Source organism: Sebastes umbrosus, chromosome 9 (assembly GCF_015220745.1).
Source record: "Sebastes umbrosus isolate fSebUmb1 chromosome 9, fSebUmb1.pri, whole genome shotgun sequence".
NCBI lineage: Eukaryota > Metazoa > Chordata > Actinopteri > Perciformes > Sebastidae > Sebastes > Sebastes umbrosus.
The window spans coordinates 24,934,001-24,952,934 of NC_051277.1; the positions used below are offsets into that span (position 1 = coordinate 24,934,001).

The 18,934-nt window shown below is 45.9% G+C and overlaps 1 protein-coding gene across 13 annotated transcripts in view; it reads left to right on the forward strand.

The window, feature by feature from the left end:
* The window catches only part of tenm2 (teneurin transmembrane protein 2), a 246,709-nt gene that overhangs the window by 220,082 nt on the left and 7,693 nt on the right, over positions 1–18,934 (forward strand). For 9 of the 13 annotated variants that reach the window (XM_037779456.1, XM_037779450.1, XM_037779453.1 and 6 more), the window contains 15 exons: positions 994–1,020; positions 5,518–5,664; positions 6,258–6,468; positions 7,129–7,248; positions 8,600–8,861; positions 9,149–9,416; positions 10,761–10,904; positions 11,752–12,001; positions 12,365–12,385; positions 12,495–12,724; positions 14,533–14,687; positions 14,989–15,090; positions 15,387–15,560; positions 15,855–16,492; positions 16,757–16,932. In XM_037779456.1, coding sequence (XP_037635384.1) covers positions 994–1,020; positions 5,518–5,664; positions 6,258–6,468; positions 7,129–7,248; positions 8,600–8,861; positions 9,149–9,416; positions 10,761–10,904; positions 11,752–12,001; positions 12,365–12,385; positions 12,495–12,724; positions 14,533–14,687; positions 14,989–15,090; positions 15,387–15,560; positions 15,855–16,492; positions 16,757–16,932 — 2,925 coding nt within the window. The remainder of the gene's footprint in view (positions 1–993; positions 1,021–5,517; positions 5,665–6,257; positions 6,469–7,128; positions 7,249–8,599; positions 8,862–9,148; positions 9,417–10,760; positions 10,905–11,751; positions 12,002–12,364; positions 12,386–12,494; positions 12,725–14,532; positions 14,688–14,988; positions 15,091–15,386; positions 15,561–15,854; positions 16,493–16,756; positions 16,933–18,934) is intronic. The other 4 variants (XM_037779451.1, XM_037779452.1, XM_037779458.1 and 1 more) reach the window with 1 other exon arrangement.

The following is an 18,934-nucleotide window of genomic DNA, read 5'->3' on the forward strand; positions in this document are numbered from 1 at the left end:
GTTGTGTGTTTGACGCGCGTCTGCGTGTCAACACGGGTGGGTGTGTGCACAGAAACACCCAGTCAGACTGAACTGGCAGCTCCTTTCCCACTTTGTTAAAGGAATCTGGAAATGAGAAGTAGAGGCAAAAGGGAGACTTTGGGGAATTTGAAGAGGGGAGGGGGGCGGTGACGTAGGAGGTGGGCGAACACAGAGAGGCGAGGAGCGAACTTCTTAGATGTGGAGGTGGTAGGATTACAAAAGAGCACGATTTAGCCGCTTTTGGGTTGCCTCTCAACTGCAGACCCCAGGAGTGTCAGTTTCTTTGGCCTTTGAAAACACCAAAGTAACATGATGAAAGGTAAAACTCTTCAACTCACTGGGATCAAAAAAATATCTCTCTCACATTGTTTGTTTGTGTGTGTGCATGCGCACAGTTGTGCTAGTGTGTGTGTGTGTGTGTGTGTGTGTGTGTGTGTGTGTGTATACGTGTGTGTGTGTGTGCCTTTTTTATGTCAGTCAATCACTGTCTCATACTGACATCACTGTCACTTTGGATGGATGAGTGCCAGATTCCTTTGATTCACCCACAGTGCTTTGAGACACAAAGTCTCATTTCCCTGTCACCACAAGCACTGTGATTGCAATCTGATACACACAAACAAACACCAAAGACACACACAAAGCAACACATACATATATATATATATATATATATACCCACACGCACGCCAACACATATATACGCACAGGGGAATAACAGTTTGTGATCTCCCCATTTCCCCCATCAGAAAGTAGGGCAGCTTTGACTGCAGCATCAGCCCAAGATGAAAGAGTTGTCAGGCCTCAGCTTGGCGCAAAGCACACTTCACTAGCACCAGACACTGTCGGTGTTAGCTTATCTCAGCTTGCCTGTTGTTCATTTCAGCTCTGCATGATGTTGCTTGCATTTATTTAAAAAAAAAAAACAACTCTCCCCATCTCTTACCTTGTGCACGTTTTCTCCCACTGCAGACCATGGGAGCATGGTTGACAAAGCAGGTACCGTATCTGACTCTGGTGTTTTGTTTTCTTAGCCTGTGGTGGTAGAAGCTAGCTGCTGCATTTGTGGGTTTTGGCCTGGCTTGGCTCTGTAGACTCTGTGGTGCTATCTGTCCGTAGATCAGGGCGCCAGCTTCAATGATGACTCCCCCCTACATGTAGCGCACTCCCGTTTCCAGCAGTGCGCTACGGCAGGGGCCAGCTGTCATTGAGCCTAGATGTGTTGTGGGGTACCGTAGAGCCTAGTGTGGTATCAGCAGTGTCGAGGGGGGCTGTGCTGTGACTGTGTGGATGTGCATGCGTGTGAGCGTGTTTTCTTCTTCTCCATATTTTTCTAACGTGGAAAAACCACATTAACACATAACTCCGCTCAGGTATTCTAGTCATGTAAACACAGCTGCTTCACACAAGGAGAAAAACGCTGAAAGCCGTAAAGAACTTTTGAGGTAATTGGTGAATTTCATAGGCCACTGGTGCGAGGCCTTAATGTGGTGTCAAAAAACACAGAGCTGTCGAGTGTGTGTGTGTTTACATTTGGGTATTTGTGGCAACAGTCGCGGCCACGGCAGAGCGGCTAATACATTTATTTTGTGAGTGTGTGTGCGTGTGACTCAGCGAGCGTACAGTATTAATTCCAGATTTTCTATCTTTTCATCAAACCCATTCCCTCCGACCTAAAAAAAAGAAAACAGTTTAGTCAGATCGCACGAAGATAAACAGAATCATGGCTAAGGTTAAGACATCGACGCAAACAGAGGCGGGTGCAGGTCCAGGGTGAGTTGTCTCACGCGCACGGCAAGAATGCTTAATAGATAGCCCCGCAGCTGAACCTCTGTCGGGTTACGCAGAGCGGCACAGATTGCCTGACAGTACAGGTCCCCGGAGCACCGTTGAGAGTGTCCTCTCACCCTCTGCGCTTAATGGAATAGCTCTCATTGTTTTATGAAGAGAATTGTTTTGCCCAGAGAAAAGGTAAATCGCGGGGTTAAAGAGGGAGCAAGACAGAGAGGGAGAGTAAAGAAGAACAGATGGAGCCAAAGGGAAGCAGGGAGACAGCAGGTTAGAGAACATATGGAGTAAAGTAATCAATATAATTTCCAAGATAGCTTATTAAGAAGAGGAGGAGTAGATGAGGGGAGGTTTATCTGAGGAAGTGCAGAGTTATCTGGTCCATCTATATAGCAGTGGTCTTGGATTTATGGCTGTGACCTTTACTGTATGACCTTTAGAGGAGACAGAGCTGGAAAATGGTGGAACTTTTTCAGCACAAAGTCTTCTTTTATGCACCAAGTTCTCATTCCTTCTCCATCTCAGCCTCTTTCTCACTTCTCCCTCGGAGTCTTACACGGTATCTTTCTCTATGCATTCATATAGCCCGACACTCACACCGCACGCCGCACCAGAGTGAGTGTGCTGACCCATAACCCAAGGCAATTTCTTCTCCTTTTTAAGGGGATTTCATCAGAGTCCAACTACATTAGTGGGGAGGGTGGACTTAATAGTTTCTGAAATCCCACTTTATTCTAGTTAGTATGAGGGGGGTATCGACTGGGCCCTGGCATTAAAGAGAGAGGAGTCTCGTGTCGGCCTGCCCAGGCAAGCCGATCAATGCCCGCTATGGATCGTCCTGTCCGGGTGCTTCATAAGTATTTGGCTGCTTTAAATGGCAACTCCATTTAACAGGCAATCACTGCTAACTGCCTTTGTTCCCCGAGCTCAATACTTGGGGACAATCTATTCCAGCCTGCCTGTTAATACAGCGTTATGAGCAGTCCCCTGATGCAGAAAATGGTAATAATTAAAGATAAAAACCTTTGATTTGATTCCGCTTGTTGAGCTGAAAAACGTGGTGAATCCCCCCCGTCCCCCTCCCTCTTCTTAGCAGTTCAAACAAGACGGGGCACTGTCTTTCTCAAAGTCCTCTGTTGACTTTCCCTCATCGCCTGGTGTTGAGACATATGATAAAAAGCCAATCGGGGTGAAATGCCTGTTAATTTAGCTGCTGCCACGGTTTAGATTGCACTATTTGTATTCATAATGCATGGCTTTATTGATGCGGCGATTTGTTAGAGGGCAAAATCCTACAGTGCAACTTGAGTGAAAATATGTTCATTAATCTATCGAGCAGGACTCAATGAAAAGCATTTCATATTCATAATCTCTCACCGGGTTATTTTGTCCTTCCTCACTCTGTGTCGACACACTACCTCTGAGTGGGAAATGGCAGGTAATATCTCCAGGGTGCGTCTTGCTGGGTGTGTGTGTGTGTGTTTGAGTAAGTGCCTTTGCGTGCATGCACGTATTGTTTTATCAGTCAACCCTGTCTTTGCCTCCATATCCCGTGGGTAGACTTAAGAGTGTCGCATCCTGCTCCCTCATTTATTGAAGAGGAAATCACTGTGACAAGTTTGTTTGAGGCTCTTTGTGCTGCTGGAGAAAACATTGTCATTGTGTGTCATCATGCCTTTTTTTTCCCGCTCTCTCCCTGATAGATTATAATGTGGCGGACACACAGACTTGTGTTCGAGCTAGAAAGGTGTGATTTAGAGTGATATGGGAAAATGGTGAGACGGGCCAGGAGTTAAAGGGCTTTTTTAAAAAAAAAAAAAAGACATTGATGGGCAACGTTGTCTCAGCGAGGGATGGAAACTATCAAATGAAATAGAAAAATATTATAGTGAGCTTTCAGGAAAAAAAATATTATTTATCTCTTGGCAGTTAGCGGATGTTCTTATTCGGAACCAATTTAGAAGACTTATTGTAATATAGGAGTAAAGGAATAGTATTTTTGCTTTCTTGCCAAGAGTTACATGAAAAGATTGATACCACTGTCATATTTGTCCTTTCCTTTCAGTAGGATGCTGGAGCCAGCAGCCAGTTAGCTTAGCTTAGAATAAAGGCTGGAAACAGTGGTAAACAGCCTGGCTCTGTCCGAAGAGTAAAAATGACAAGTTGTCGTTGGGGCTTGGTATCGTTTAGAAAATTACAATGCCAGTACCAATACCTATGCCCTTAAAGTGATAACAATACCAATAGAGTACTTCATTCGATACCCATCATGTGAATGGAAGCTGTGGGTATGTCCCACTGCTAGCTGCCGGCACAGACATCTCCGTGTTCAGAGCCGTGTGCAGACAGGCATCCCGGCTGTACGGGCTGTAGCTGCTGCGGTAGTGCGCCAATTACACGCCGCATTAAATCGAAGAACGCTTTCAGTGATTGGCTGCGAGCAAAACCACACAAATAGTCATTTATTTCTGGATCTGGGCACAAAAAGGATCGATTGCAGGTATCGTTTGACAGGAGAAGTTTAATACTACTTGGTACTGGGTTATTTCGGTCGATACCTTAAAGGTATTGAGTAACGATACCTAGTCCTAGTTGTGGTCTTACAGGAGGTTAGGTTATGTGCAGGACATTTTCTTGGCCAGGCACGAAAACGTCCTGTAGTCTCTGCTGTGACAACATCACCCCTGAAAGTCACTGCTCCCAGCCAAGAAATAGTCCTGCTCATAACCCCCCGTGAGACCACAAAATTGAAGTTTTCACACACATTTCTGTACATATTAAACAGACAAGATATGGTCTGGTTAATTAGTGGGCTTCATATGTGCTGGTAGGTGGATTGTATGACCTTCAGACAGAGCCAGCTGTGTCCAGTCTTTATTCTAAGTTCAGGTCATCTAACTGTGTCCAAAAAAGTGAATTAGCGCATTTCCCAAAATGTCAAACTATGCCTTTAAATTTTCTTTACCATTACAACCAACCAAAAGTGACGAGATATGACTTTGACAAGATGGTACTGCCCTCCATAATTGCAAAATTTCCTCAGCCAGACGCCCTTAAAATGTCTGCTTTTCCTCGCTCTGGAGTTGAGGGTGGCCTTGCTATGCTAGTTACAGAACTTTCTTGGCTGCAGGGCCTCAGATACTGGTAGAGCTTTTTGCATAAACTAAAGTGAAGGTTTATTAGCTCATAGACTGCCACCGCACAGATACACACGCACATGCACACACACACTCCCATCGAACATAATCCCATTCTCTCATGAGAAAGCATTACTCTCGGGCCATCAGAATCCCATTACCTACACTGAATCATAAGTAAGAGAGAGAGACTGCGAGAGAGAGAGTGTGATGATCGGGTGGGGCTCTATCAAGTAAGTGAATCAAGAGATGTGTCCACACATACACACACGTTAGCAGCCATCCCGAAGGTGTAGAGACATACGGATGGGAAGGCGGGCATGGAAATTGACATGCTGAATTAAATTGATTCTTGAAAAATCGATACTTACGGTATGCTACCACGTGGTTATTAAATTGAGTGAGAAATCATTGGTCTATCTATAACCATCTGAGCGTGTGTGCGTGTGTGTAAGAATGTGCGGGGTTCATCTGTGTATCATCGATGATAAAACAAACAAGCATCACCCTGCTTCTCTCCCGTCACCCCCTCCCTCCCCCTCTCGCCTCCTGTCCTCTCCTCTCCTCACAGACGGCTGTCCTAACTTGTGTAACGGGAACGGCCAGTGCACCATGGGACAGCAGAGCTGGCACTGCGAATGCCAGACAGGCTGGAGGGGCCCCGGCTGCAGTGTTGCCATGGAGACCTCCTGCGCCGACAACAAGGACAACGAAGGAGGTGAATTTAGGGGGGGGGGGAGCAGGAGAAAATTTGTGGTGGAACTGTTAAGTGCAGTCCTCACTTAAGGATGCCTCTTATAAAAAAAAAAAATGCTTGTGAAAGGACGCATGCTGGAGAAAAATAATGAGGGTAGGCAATTTATTTTAAAAGCAATCTTGGTCATATTTGTTGAAATTCTCTTTACATCCAAACATCAATCGATAAATCAAATGTTCCGACCAAAAAAATGAAAACAAAATCGGTATCTGTGGCTGTCGTTCTTCTGTAATAAGCCCGTCTAATCTTTTCATTCAGAGCAAATGAAATGATTGGCCTGAAGGGAGGGGATTGAATTTTTTCGGTTGGATACTTTCAAAATCTAGCTTACTCTCGCTGGTTTCAAAGTTGCCTACCACAGCTTTAAAAGAAGAGCTAGAATTAAGATAGATGTCTCGTGAGAGGAGTCCTCACTATGAATGCCAAAATTAAACTTTTTCCCCTGTGAAAGAATCTAAATATTAAATCAAGAACTGAAGAAGTAGGGGTAACGTTTCTTTTTGCATTCCTTGCTTACACCACCACCTCATCACTGCTCTTTCTCTGTCTCTCAGATGGACTAACAGACTGCATGGACCCAGACTGCTGCATCCAGAGTCCCTGTCAGAACAGCCCGCTGTGTCGGGGCTCCCGTGACCCTCTCCTGGTCATCCAGCAGAGCCCGACACACCAGCCCCGCGTCCGCTCCTTCTACGATCGTGTCAAGATGCTCGTGGGCCGGGACAGCACTCACATCCTCCCCGGGGAAAACCCGTTCAACTCGAGGTATGGCGGGGGAAACACACACAACACACACAGGCTACAAAGAGACTGCATGTTAGAGCATATCGCCGCTTTGATGCTCTTAGAAGGTCTAACATTTATTCATGGGAATAAATGCGTGCCATGAAAAATAGCATTAACTTCAGATCCGATGACACAAATATCAAATAGACTTCAGAATGGTCCACAGAGCCAGCCGAGACCTTAACAAATCCCTTGCGAAGCAGACCGAGCCAAGATTCCCCGTAGATTTGGTGGAGCTGTGAAGCGCTGTCCATGGTGCTGATTCTTGTCTGCATACATTTACACACGCCGGCATCAGATGTTTCAAAGGAGATAGCTCATCAAAGCGATGCTGTATGTTTAAATGTTATTCTATCTAAAGTGCAGCCACTCACACACACAGTCATACACAAACATACGCACGTATCCATCCACATTGTCATGGTTTGTTTAGGTGATTGACGTGAGCTAATCTAGATGGCGGGGTTGGCTGATTGTTTCTAATTAATGAGTGGTGGAAGACCAGAGCAATGAACGAATGGGCAAATTGGGTGATTGAAGGATGGTGAGATTAATCAAATCAGATGATTGATGGTTGGGAAGATTGGCTTGATAGATTGACTATCGCTCTCTCACTCTCTCTCTTCTGTCCTCTTCCAGTTTGGCATCTCTAATCCGGGGTCAGGTGTTGACTACAGATGGAACCCCTCTGGTGGGGGTGAACGTGTCTTTTGTCAACTATCCCCACTACGGCTACACGCTGACACGGCAGGATGGAATGTATGTACAACAGCTCCCCAGCACTCCTTGCTGAAACTACCTCACCACATAGGCTGTATTATTAGATTAGATTAGATTAGATTAGATTAAATCAAATTAGATTAGATTAGATTAGATTGGATTAGATTTAGAAAACTATAATGATCCCATGAGGAAACAGGGCTGTTGCAGCCACAGATAATTAGATACAGCAAAGAAAGGGGATTTGGAATAAGAGCAGAGGAAATGTATTTACAAGAACAACAAGAACATAAGAATTAAATGAAAATAAATGGGGAAAAAAGACATGTTTTCATAATTGATGAGGTTTCATGTCAGCTCGGGGAATTTTACAACAATAGAAGTTATAAACAGTATGTGAAACCAGGTGATAAGGCTGTCTAAGAAACTTTTAAAGCAAAAAAAATTGAAAAACAACCTTGAAATTGGATTTTTAAGTACCACAATCCTTTGCTTTAATAGACAACTTCCGGACACATTTGGTTAACTCACCTGACATGTCTTTCCATTTTTCTCCTGCAGGAATCCCAGTTTCCGGGGAGTTTTAGGCTGCTTTAATTTGACTTTTCTGTTCTTCCCCCTACAAGTTATATTGAATTTAAGTCTTGCTGACATCCGTTACATGTTCAAAATTTGATTCATTGGTTCTTCAGACTGACCTCCACTCATTAAATGTGCAGTTTCTGTGTTCCCTGTCTCAGGTTCTTTAAGCACCCGTCTCCTCCTCTTATCAATGCTTTTCTTTGCAGCGTTTCCTCCCAGTTAGGCCGAGCTGACACCGAAACATCTGAACTTCTAGTAACATTTAATTAACCTTGCATTGCAGGGGCAGTAACTCACCAGTTTCACGGACTTGTGACTTGAATGAACATGTTCTGATGTCCCCGTCTGACCTTGTTTAGTTTTGATGAGTGCTATTTTCTTCCAGTTGTTAGAGGCTCTTGACCGCAGCAGTTCCAGACACGTACAAAGCTCTGGCCGTTTGCCATGGCAAACGCGCATATGACCTGTTTCTCTACTAATCATTAGCCCACAGCTGTTAATCATAATTTGGTGACAAAAGGTTAAAGCACATCTAATAAAATCACTTCCTCACTGAGAGCAGTGTTCTAACATTGTGCTATTTATATTCCAGACCTTTAACTGTGTTCTAGACAGCCTGTCTAGGTGTTAAAGTTTGTCGTACCATAATGCAATAATTTTGAAAACATCTATTCCAGGCGATTTTGTTGATGAATTAAAGCTGTGGAGTAAATATTATATTGGACAGTATATGAGTCCAAATGCTCGTCCACCACAGCACGTCCCCATCTGTACCTCATTCCCATCCTCTTCTTGCAAACCTCCCCAGGTTTGACCTGATAGCTAACGGTGGGGCATCAATGACTCTGCGGTTCGAGCGTGCCCCCTTCCTGAGCCAGGAGCGCACCGTGTGGCTGCCCTGGAGCCAGTTTTATGCTATGGACACTCTGGTGCTTAAGACAGAAGAGAACACGATCCCGGGCTGTGACCTGAGCGGCTTCGTCAGGCCTGACCCTCTTGTGATTGCATCCCCTCTCTCCTCCTTCTTCAGCTCCAAGCCAGGGGAGAAACCCATCATACCGGAGACACAGGTGCAGTACCACTGACCTCTGGCAGCCGGCTAATCTCCCTTCTGGTTCCCTCGCTCTCTCCCCCACTCTCCTGTATGCCTGTGTCCTGTAGCTCTCTTTCTCCTTTCGCTTCCATAGCTTTCCCCCACACATTTGTTCCCTCTTTCTCTTATTTCTTTATTTCTTCCATTGTTTTTTTCCCTTTTTTGTCCTTCAGCCGTCAGTGGAAGCGTGACCCCCATTACTCCCTCTCTCTCTAATCCCCCCTAATCCCTCTCTCCTGTCATCTCCTCTCTTTTGTCTTCCAGGTGCTGCATGAGCAGATCGAGGTGCCCGGCTCGAGCCTGAAGCTGTGCTACCTAAGCTCCAGGACGCAGGGCTACCGCTCGCTGCTCAAGGTGACCATGACCCCAGCCGTGGTGTCCATGGGCCTGCTGAAGGTTCACCTGATGGTAGCGGTGGAGGGCCACCTCTTCCAGAAGTGGTTCCACGCCTCACCCAACCTGGCCTACACCTACATCTGGGATAAGACGGATGCATACGGGCAGAGGGTCTACGGGCTTTCTCAAGCTGTTGGTGAGCGGAAGGGATGGATGGAGGCAGTGTTCTGACAAGCTGACAAAATTAAGAGAGAAAGAAACATTTTGACTAAAATCAAATTACTTTTTGGTGACTAAAACTGGACTAAAACTATGAAGGATAAAAATGACTGAAATGTGACTAAAATGAATAAACATTTTCGCTTTAAGACTGAGACTAAATCTAAAATAGCTGCCAAAATTAACACTGGATGGAGGAGAAGCTGTGTTGGGGGTTGGGGGCTTTTTTTCCCAGTGGAGTAGAAACTTTACCAGTAAGGCAGCTCTGGCTATGACAGAGGGAGAGAGTGCTAATTGGGGAGCCTGAAGGAGAGATAATACACCAGAAACCCAGCCTCCATCCACTACCGCAGTATAGCCACAGTTAAGTGCTTTTTTTTTTTTTTTTTCATACGTCTATTTTTCATTGAAGCCGCGTGTGGTTCAGTCAGCCAGCCGTAACTGTGGTGAAGGGTTATTAGCCATCAGGGTGAGTTAGCAGTTAGCTACTGGAGCAGCAAGCAGGAGTCCAGGGGAGCCTCAGTGCTATTACATTCTGCTGTCACAGTCGCTCACAGATGCTGTCAGCCAAACACTGCTGTCAGGCCGCAGATGCAGTGGACATCTGGGGCGTCAGTGTGGACTAAAATCATGATGGCTTGGGAAATGACATTCACTCAAAGATCCTGAGAGGAACTGTAATTTGACATTTCTCAAAGATATTATAAAGCATAAACATGGTTTACGATTAAGTTACGTTTCGCTTTAAGCGTGGATACAGACGCAGGTATACTACATTATTGTTTGCAGTGGATCTGAAAAGGTGCTGGCAGCAGCACTCTCACTGCGACTCAAGAGGGATTTGACGTGTTAACACACTTTTCCTTTCAGCAAGTTGGAACACAACAACATGCATGCACATAAATACACTCGTCTTAACTCATTTCCCGTATTTGTACATTTAGCCAAATCAGCCGAGACTCTGTCAGCACACGCACACGATTGGGGCAGCAGAGCTTTCACCGTGGCAACGGCCGTGGCCTGAAGGTTTAAAGGCCCGCCGGGCAATCTGTCCAATTAACAAGGTTTTTAATTGATTTAGCAGCGTGTTAGGGTGTTAGTTAGGTGCGAGTGCAGGTTTTTGGTACAGGTGCTAACTAGCTTCTCAGTGTATCACACGTTTCACAACTTAAATGAACTAGGGAGGTAACGCTCTGATGAAGTTTCGCCTCGCTTCCTCCGTTGTTTCTTTCATGTTTATGTATTCTCTGATCTTTTTTCTCATCACCTCTCCGTGTTTTTTTCCTCTATTTCTCTCGCCTCCTCCCTCTCCTGTATGTAGTGTCAGTGGGCTACGAGTACGAGTCCTGTGCCAGTCTCATCCTCTGGGAGAAGAGGACAGCGATTCTGCAAGGCTACGAACTGGATCCCACCAGTCTGGGTGGCTGGTCACTCGACAAGCATCATATACTAAACACACGCAGTGGTACGTACACACACGCGTTTGTATATTCCCTCACAAATGAACGCAAACTTTTCCCTTTTTTCACAATTTTCCTTCTTGTTTATATTTAGCCAGTCCCCCATGTGTAGCAGGTTTACAGTACGGTGTATCTCACAAAACTTACTATTGTCTTGGGGAGGAGGTAGATCACACTGTGCTTCCTGCGGTTCATGTGGAATTTGCCAGGCGCCTCTTTTTACCTGTCGGTGAGGATTTTCACAGGAAGAGCTTGTGTTGTCTCACCTAGTTTGACTCCCTCATCCTCTAACGCCAGCCCTACTGAGTAAACATGTGCACCGACCAATCAGCAGCAGCTACCAGAGCAGAGGCACGGGGTTGAGGGGTGGCGGGGTAGAGATACGTTTTCGAGAAACTGATTCTGGATCTCAGTGGCGGTGGGTGAGGGGGAGTAATACTTGTTTCATCATCTACTATACCATTATCTGCACACGCATGGAAATATAAATGGGCTGGTGCACCGATGTTCTCCTGCTGTGATAATCAGTGTACTAATGGAATGGACACAACTGGAGAACCAGTGGTGTATAGAGGTATTTTTAGAGGTGGGGGAATGCATCCACGCCTCCCTTGTCCTCATCACCTGATGTTAGCCTGCTGTACAGCAGAGTAATGAGAATCATGCAACGCTACACTGTTGTACTTTGGCCATCAAAAGCTTAAGTTATGCCAAAATAATAAAATGTCACTAATATAAGCTGCTCGTGAACTGACTCTGTGTAATTGTTGTTGAGATATGAGATACAGCTTCTATTGCAACTCAGAACGTGACCAACGATCCTGATCTACTTATGTTTTCTCTCCTGTCCAGGCATCCTCCACAAGGGAAGCGGTGAGAACATCTTTGTGACGGAGCAGCCGCCAGTAATCACCAGCGTCATGGGAAACGGGCGGAGGCGCAGTATCTCCTGCCCCAGCTGTAACGGCCTGGCAGACGGCAACAAGCTGCTGGCACCGGTCGCCTTGGCGATGGGCATCGATGGCAGCCTCTACGTCGGGGATCTCAACTTTGTGCGCAGGGTTTACCCATCGATGAACACGACTGGCATCCTGGAATTAAGGTAAAAGAATAATCAATTAGAAAGCCGATTGGGATTTAGAGGCTTTTTTTAATGTTGCAGGAAAAATACTGATGGAGACACGAAGGGCTGGTTAGATTAAAGTAGGATGGCAGGTTGTTTTCAGTACATTGAAAATGTAGGATTGCATTGTTCCTTGAAACAGAAAAAATTAGGTGAGACACTGGGGATGACAGGATTATACACTGCACTAGATACCTTTTCTCCAGGGTGTTTTTAACCATGGTTCCATTTTGCTGTTCACACCACAGCCAGCTTTGTGTTGCTCTCTGTAGGTTGCTCTCCGCCGACTGTGTGAATTAACATTTGTTTTGTTGTGCTTTTCTCTCACCCTCTCCCTCGAAGGAACAAAGATTTCAGACACAGGTAAGATCCTTAGGACGATAAATTCAAAGTTTATTCTGCACATTCCAGTAGCAAATATATAAAATCAAGCTATTCACTGACATAATAACGGCGTCTCTTTTCACCTCAGTAACAACCCAACCCATAAGTACTTCCTGGCGGTGGATCCAGTATCCGGGGCTTTGTTCATCTCAGACACCAACTCCCGCAGAATCTACCGCGTCCACTCGTTAACGGGAGGCCGCCTGCTGTCGGACAACGCCGAGGTAGTGGCTGGGACTGGGGAGCAGTGCCTGCCCTTTGATGAGCGCTGCGGCGATGGCGGCAAAGCCACTGAAGCTACACTTATGAGTCCCAAAGGTGAGCCACTGGCAAAAAGTCTAGAAAATGAATCACTAATTATGTTGATGGTTGAATAATCTCTAATAATTAAGTCAATTATCAAACAAAAATGTTGTCTTGCTCTGTTTCCTGCTTCTAAAGTGTGAGCCGCTTTTCTTTTGTTTTATATCGTTATAAATTGAATTGGTTTAGTATTGTTGTTTGGACTTAACAAGACATTTAGAGATGTCACCTTGGGCTGTGGGAAATTGTGACAATTTATTAGACTTAATTTCTACTGAAACTAATCATTAGTTGCAGTCCTAGGGAGGTGCAATAAGGCCAGTTCAGCCAATAATAACATATATATTTAGTCATGATTACAGAATCATAATTTGTTGCATTTAAAGCTGAAGTAGGCAAGCTGGAGCAAATATGATTTTAAAAAAGTTATTTTTATAAAGCGGTCACTATATCCTGGCAGTAGTGCATGAGACAGGTAATCGGAAAAAAATCATGTGCCTCTGTGTCCTCCGGTGTCCTCCGGTGCTCCTAATGGCATCTGCAAGATGCAAGAAAACAACCTGCCTAGTTTGACCGTTTGATCGACCGTTTACCTCTATTGAATGAAAAGCCAATTTAAAGATGTTTTAAAGCCTGAAAACAGAGCCATGAGGAGGTGCAGAAGTCTAGTTTTCTCTCAGAACACTTGAATTACAATATGCTGAAAGATTATTATTATGGAAATTTTGTACAGCGATGCCAAAAATATTCTGCCTACTGCCACTTTAAGTGGATTCTTTAGATTGTCATGTTTAAGTGATGAATGAAAACAGCTATTAAATAAACGCCTTCGTGATTTTCAAGACATGTAGATCGAGGCAACCTTAAATTTCCCTTGATGAGAATATAATTTGTTTTCACAGTGCGCCCGTCTGTCTCGTGACTCCACTAAAGCAGGACAGACACAGAAGGAGGTTATAAACCAGGTTAAACTTGTTAATGGAATTATATTTTTGTGGATCATTGGATCTTAGAACATTGTGACACCAAACTGTCAAGGATGTCACGCTGTCACATTTCCTGCCTGTGACACACAAGTGTGTGTACATGTGGGACTGCGGATATCAGTGTATATATACAGTATGTGTATGTGTGTGTGTGTTTGTGAGAGACGATGGGAGAAGAAGACAATGAGCCACTGATTCGCTGTCAGTGGCAAAGTCAGCCAGCACACATCAGCTTGCCCACTCTGCCTCTTCCTTCTCCGTCTCTCTCTCTCTCTCATTTACACTGTGCTGCCCTTCGCTGTATCCTCCATCTGTTGTTGTGTGTCTCGGTGCGTCTAGAAGTTATTTCGGGGCACAGTTGCCTCGAACAAACACACCTGTCTGAATGCCTGCTGCCTGTTAGACCGACGAGGCTGACACAGCACAGTGGTGCTGGTAAACGCTAGAAACAAATGAAAAGCAGAAAGGTGGGGTGGGCAACAAAAAAAAAAGAAGCAGTGAGGGGAAACTGTGGAAGGAAGTAGAGTGCAACAGATCACTTGCCTTTCTAGAGAATTTGCTTGCAGTCTACAGTCGCCCTCTGGGAGGAGCATGAGCTCAGCTCCGCATCCCGATGACTCATCCCAAAAACTAACACTTATCTAACAGTTCAGTGCCCCTTCCATCACTTTGTTCCCTCTCGTTCGATGAAGCATTGAGCAATTCGGCTGTCAGGGCTGCTATCCGTTTTCAGCCGCCGGAAAGAGTGAAGTTTAATTGACTTAAAGTGTCCACGGGTCGCGCCGCGGTTTTGAGTTATGGGTCGTCACTCACCGTGTTCGTCTCTGCTTTTGACAGGTATCGCAGTGGATAAAAACGGGCTGATGTACTTCGTGGACGCCACCATGATCCGGAAGGTGGACCAGAACGGCATCATCTCCACTCTGCTGGGGGCCAACGATCTGACCGCCGTGCGGCCGCTGAGCTGCGACTCCAGCATGGACGTCAGCCAGGTACGACGGTTAGGAAGGGGAAGCGAGAGGTGACGGTGTGATAGATGATGATCTGACGGCCCCCGCGAGTGCTGAGCTATGGCGGTCGTGTGGACACGAGCCAGCCGGCGGGTCAGGCAGTGACTGATTTAGGGAGGGATTAAAGAGTCCGTGCATAAATGGATGGATCAAAAGAGAGTGAGGAGGGCCGCAGTCACTTATAAAAATGAAGAGGAGACTTGTCTGAACCTTGGCATCCTTTCAAAACGCCTCCCTCAGTGTAGATATTATCTCACGTACAACTTTTGTTTCTGCCTACTAGGTGCGTCTCGAGTGGCCCACGGACTTAGCGGTGAACCCCATGGACAACTCCCTCTATGTCCTGGAAAACAATGTCATCCTACGCATCACTGAGAACCACCAGGTCTGTACCGCAACGCTGGATCACCCCTGCAAAACCCTTAGTGTGGCTTTGACAGGATTTAGTCCCAATTAGGCTTTCTCAAGCCAATTTAGCAGGAAAAGTTCATATGCTAACACAGTTTTCTAAGTTTTCCAGTGGTGGCAACATTACTGATTAATTAGCTCTTGGAAGATTCTACTTCCTGGAATCTCACTTTATTAGGGAAAGTTTCATCTGCGCTGTTTCAAGAGCTAACATCTCTACATGTTTGTGGAGTTATTACCATTGTATGACCGGTCTCTGTTTGTGGCCTACAGGTGAGCATCATCGCAGGTCGGCCCATGCATTGCCAGGTGCCGGGTATCGACTACAGCCTCAGTAAGCTGGCTATACACGCGGCTTTGGAGAGCGCCACCGCCATCGCCCTGTCCCACACCGGCGTCCTCTACATCGCCGAGACAGATGAGAAAAAGATCAACCGAGTCAGACAGGTACGAGATGAAGAAGTGCTGCACACAGTTGTGGTTGTTTTTTGAATGAATTTGTTTGTCTAAACTTGTTGGCGAGCAAAACTGACAGCACAGCTGGTCGGGCTGTGTGGGTGCTTTTTAAGATATTCTCAGATTGTTTTCAGATCTACAGGTGCTTCTTTCAGATCCGGGCACTTTAATGTTTTTTTCCCCCTCTGTTTTGATTGATGATACATTTTCTTTCATTGGGGAACTCAATCTCATCATTAACCGGCTCTCCTTTTCCATTTTCTGTGTGTGTGTTTTTTTCTTTAGGTGAGCACTAATGGAGAAATCTCCCTCCTGGCCGGCGTCGCCTCCGACTGCGACTGCAAGAACGACGTCAACTGCAACTGCTTCTACGGCGATGACGGCTACGCCCCCGACGCCGGCTTGAACTCCCCCACTTCTCTGGCCGTGTCGCCCGACGGGACGCTCTTCATCGCCGACCTCAACAACATACGCATCAGAGCCGTGCGAGCCAACCGGCCCGGCCCCGCCGTGTCGAGCGTCGGGTACGGAGGGTCCGCGCAGTACGAGGTCGCGTCGCCGAGGGAGCAGGAGCTGTACGTCTTCAACGGGGAGGGGCTTCACATCCAGACGGTCAGCCTGGTGACCGGGGAGCCGCTTTACAACTTCACGTACGGTCCCGACGGAGAGCTGGCCATGCTGGTGGATAACTGCAACAACACGGTGAAGGTGAGGAGGGACGGCCAGGGCCAGGGAGGAGGGGCCGGCCTGCTCAGACTGGTGCTGCTGCCCGAGAATCAAGTGATCACCCTGGGACTGGACCCCACCGGAGGGCTGCGTAGCGTGTCAGCCGTTGGCCAGGAGGTGGCTCTGATGGGCTACAGCGCCAACACAGGCCTCTTGGCTACCAAAGCTGATGAGACGGGATGGACCACGTTTTACCAGTGAGTGTTTGTCATAGTGTGTTTGGATATTTCTACCTATCTGGAATACAAAATGAATGAGCTTCACAGGTTTTATGTTCCATCATGTTGCATTCCCAAATAATCATCTGACACTTCACACAGTGTGCTGCTGCCCCCCGGTGTTCACTTGTATAACCACAGCCAGCTCCTCACAGATGACTTGCTCTCTGGCAGTGTGTGTGTAACTGAGTGTGTGTGTCCTTCCCTTCAATCACCTATACACTGCAATGTCCTGTCTCCCAGGTACGACAGCGAGGGCCGCCTGACCAACGTCACGTACCCGACAGGCATGGTGACGAGCCTCCACCGCGAGATCGAGCGCTCCATCAACATCGACATCGAGAGCTCCAGCAGGGACGACGACGTCACCGTCATCACCAACCTGTCCTCCGTCGAGGCCTCGTACACCGTCGTGCAAGGTAGGGACAGCACATACCGTACAGGACGCGGCGGCGGAAAATGAGCCGGTCATGAATTTTTAAATGCTTGCGAGAGTGCCGAGGAAGTGGCACGAAGGGCAGTATAAATCAAAAGGCTGTTGATTTAATTATAGAGTAGCAGATGAAGTGAAAGTGGGTCTGTTTTTTTTATGTTATCGTCTCTAAAACTACTTAATCTTAGTATTCAAAAACACAGCCGCCCTCTGTGATTGCGAATATGCGCCGGGCCTGCCGACTCTAATTGAAAGTCTTGTAATTTTCACTCAGTTATGTGCATGCTCCAGGAAATTATTTCCCTTCCCTTCCCACATCTCTCGCTCCCTCTCATGGAGTAAAATCACCAATATATATAGTTGTTAATCCCAGCTGGGATCATCCTGCTTTTGAATATCATCACAGCAAAAAATTCATTAACTCATACAGAGTGAATCCTCCTTCATCCCTCAAGCCTTCTCCTCACACTGACGCACCGACATACAAATAGAGCTCTCGACCAGCTCCCATGATCCCTGAGCTTATTTGGTCTGTTTAGAGAGGAAAGAGAAGAAGAAGGAGAATACCCTCTCCTTGACCAGTGGCGTGACAGAGGTATGAATGCAGACGGCGGTTCTTGAAGGCCTCAGAGAGAATAAGTTGTAGATGTATTCAGTGATCCACCTGCGCTGCGGGAGGAAAAGGGGAGAGTTGTTTCATAGAGCTGTAAGTCATTTAAGGTTTCCGCCGCACTGTGTGGGTTTCAGCACGGCTCTCTGCTGACATACTCACTTAACCATCTCCCTCTCTTTCCGCTCTCTCTCACTCTCTTCATTAACTCCTCCACAGTGAATTCTCGTTGGCCCTCAAGCTCTCATTCCGCTCTCTCTCTCTCTCTCCCTCCTTCCCTCTCCCTCGCTTCGGTTTTATTACGAGGTCGTTCAGACAGAGAGAGCAGAGGAGATTTATCTAAAGGCTGTTGCTGCCAAGTCAATGGAAAAAGCTTCACTTGTCTGTTTGAGGCATTGTTAAAATGTGCCTGGAGCTTTATTACAAATTGGCCTTATGGATTACTGTCATTTATGGCGGGGCTTCAAAGGGAGACACCATCTGATCCCCTAACCTTTTGTAAATGAAATATAAAAAACAAAAAAAAAAGCTCCCCCTCCCTCTGCATCTGCCAGATATTTCTGAGCCGAAAACAATTTTATCTTACTTTCAATCACATCATTGTGATCGGGACGCCTGTTTTCAGACATCTGAGGGAGAATTTTTTGCCTCAGCATTAGCCATGGGTTTATCTGTCTCCATTCTTGTGTTTGAGAGTGAGTCATTAAACTGGAGAGATTGGGAGATTGTAGAGAGAGTCAGATTAACCCATTCAGAATATTTTAGAGTTTGTATGAAGAGGAATCCGGTCCATAAATATTTCATGAGCATGATCTGGTTCTCACTGACATGAGCCTCTCGGCTTGAGATTGGACTTTCCTTTTTCTAGTAAACTTAATTTTTTCAGGCAGAAGGTCAGATACACACACAAATGTTATACATTAAAACCTATTTGCATGTAATTTCCTTGTATCAATAACTGCTTTATTAGGCAAAGTAGACAAAGCAGTGCCTGAAATGGGCCGGTACTCACCAGTACTGAGTACTGGCACTTCTGATTTTTGTCCACGAGTACCCTTCACTTCTTATTGCGTACAGCCACACCCCTAAACACCTGCGTAACTGTGTCTCCGTGGTAACACATAGCTAGCACTGAGAAAACAGCTCTGAAATGCCTTGCCTTGGTATTCCTTCTCATTATCCAATTTAATCTGTAGGCCAACAGATACCATTTTAAGTTGGTTTTATATATTTATATATGCAATATTATATTTGTATACAATTTGATTTGTATCAATAGCTACATAAAAAGTGTTTAGTAACCAAATGTATGTACAAACTGTGGAAATGTATGTCAAATGTAGGCCTAATGTAATGAAATGCATACAAAAATACCTTT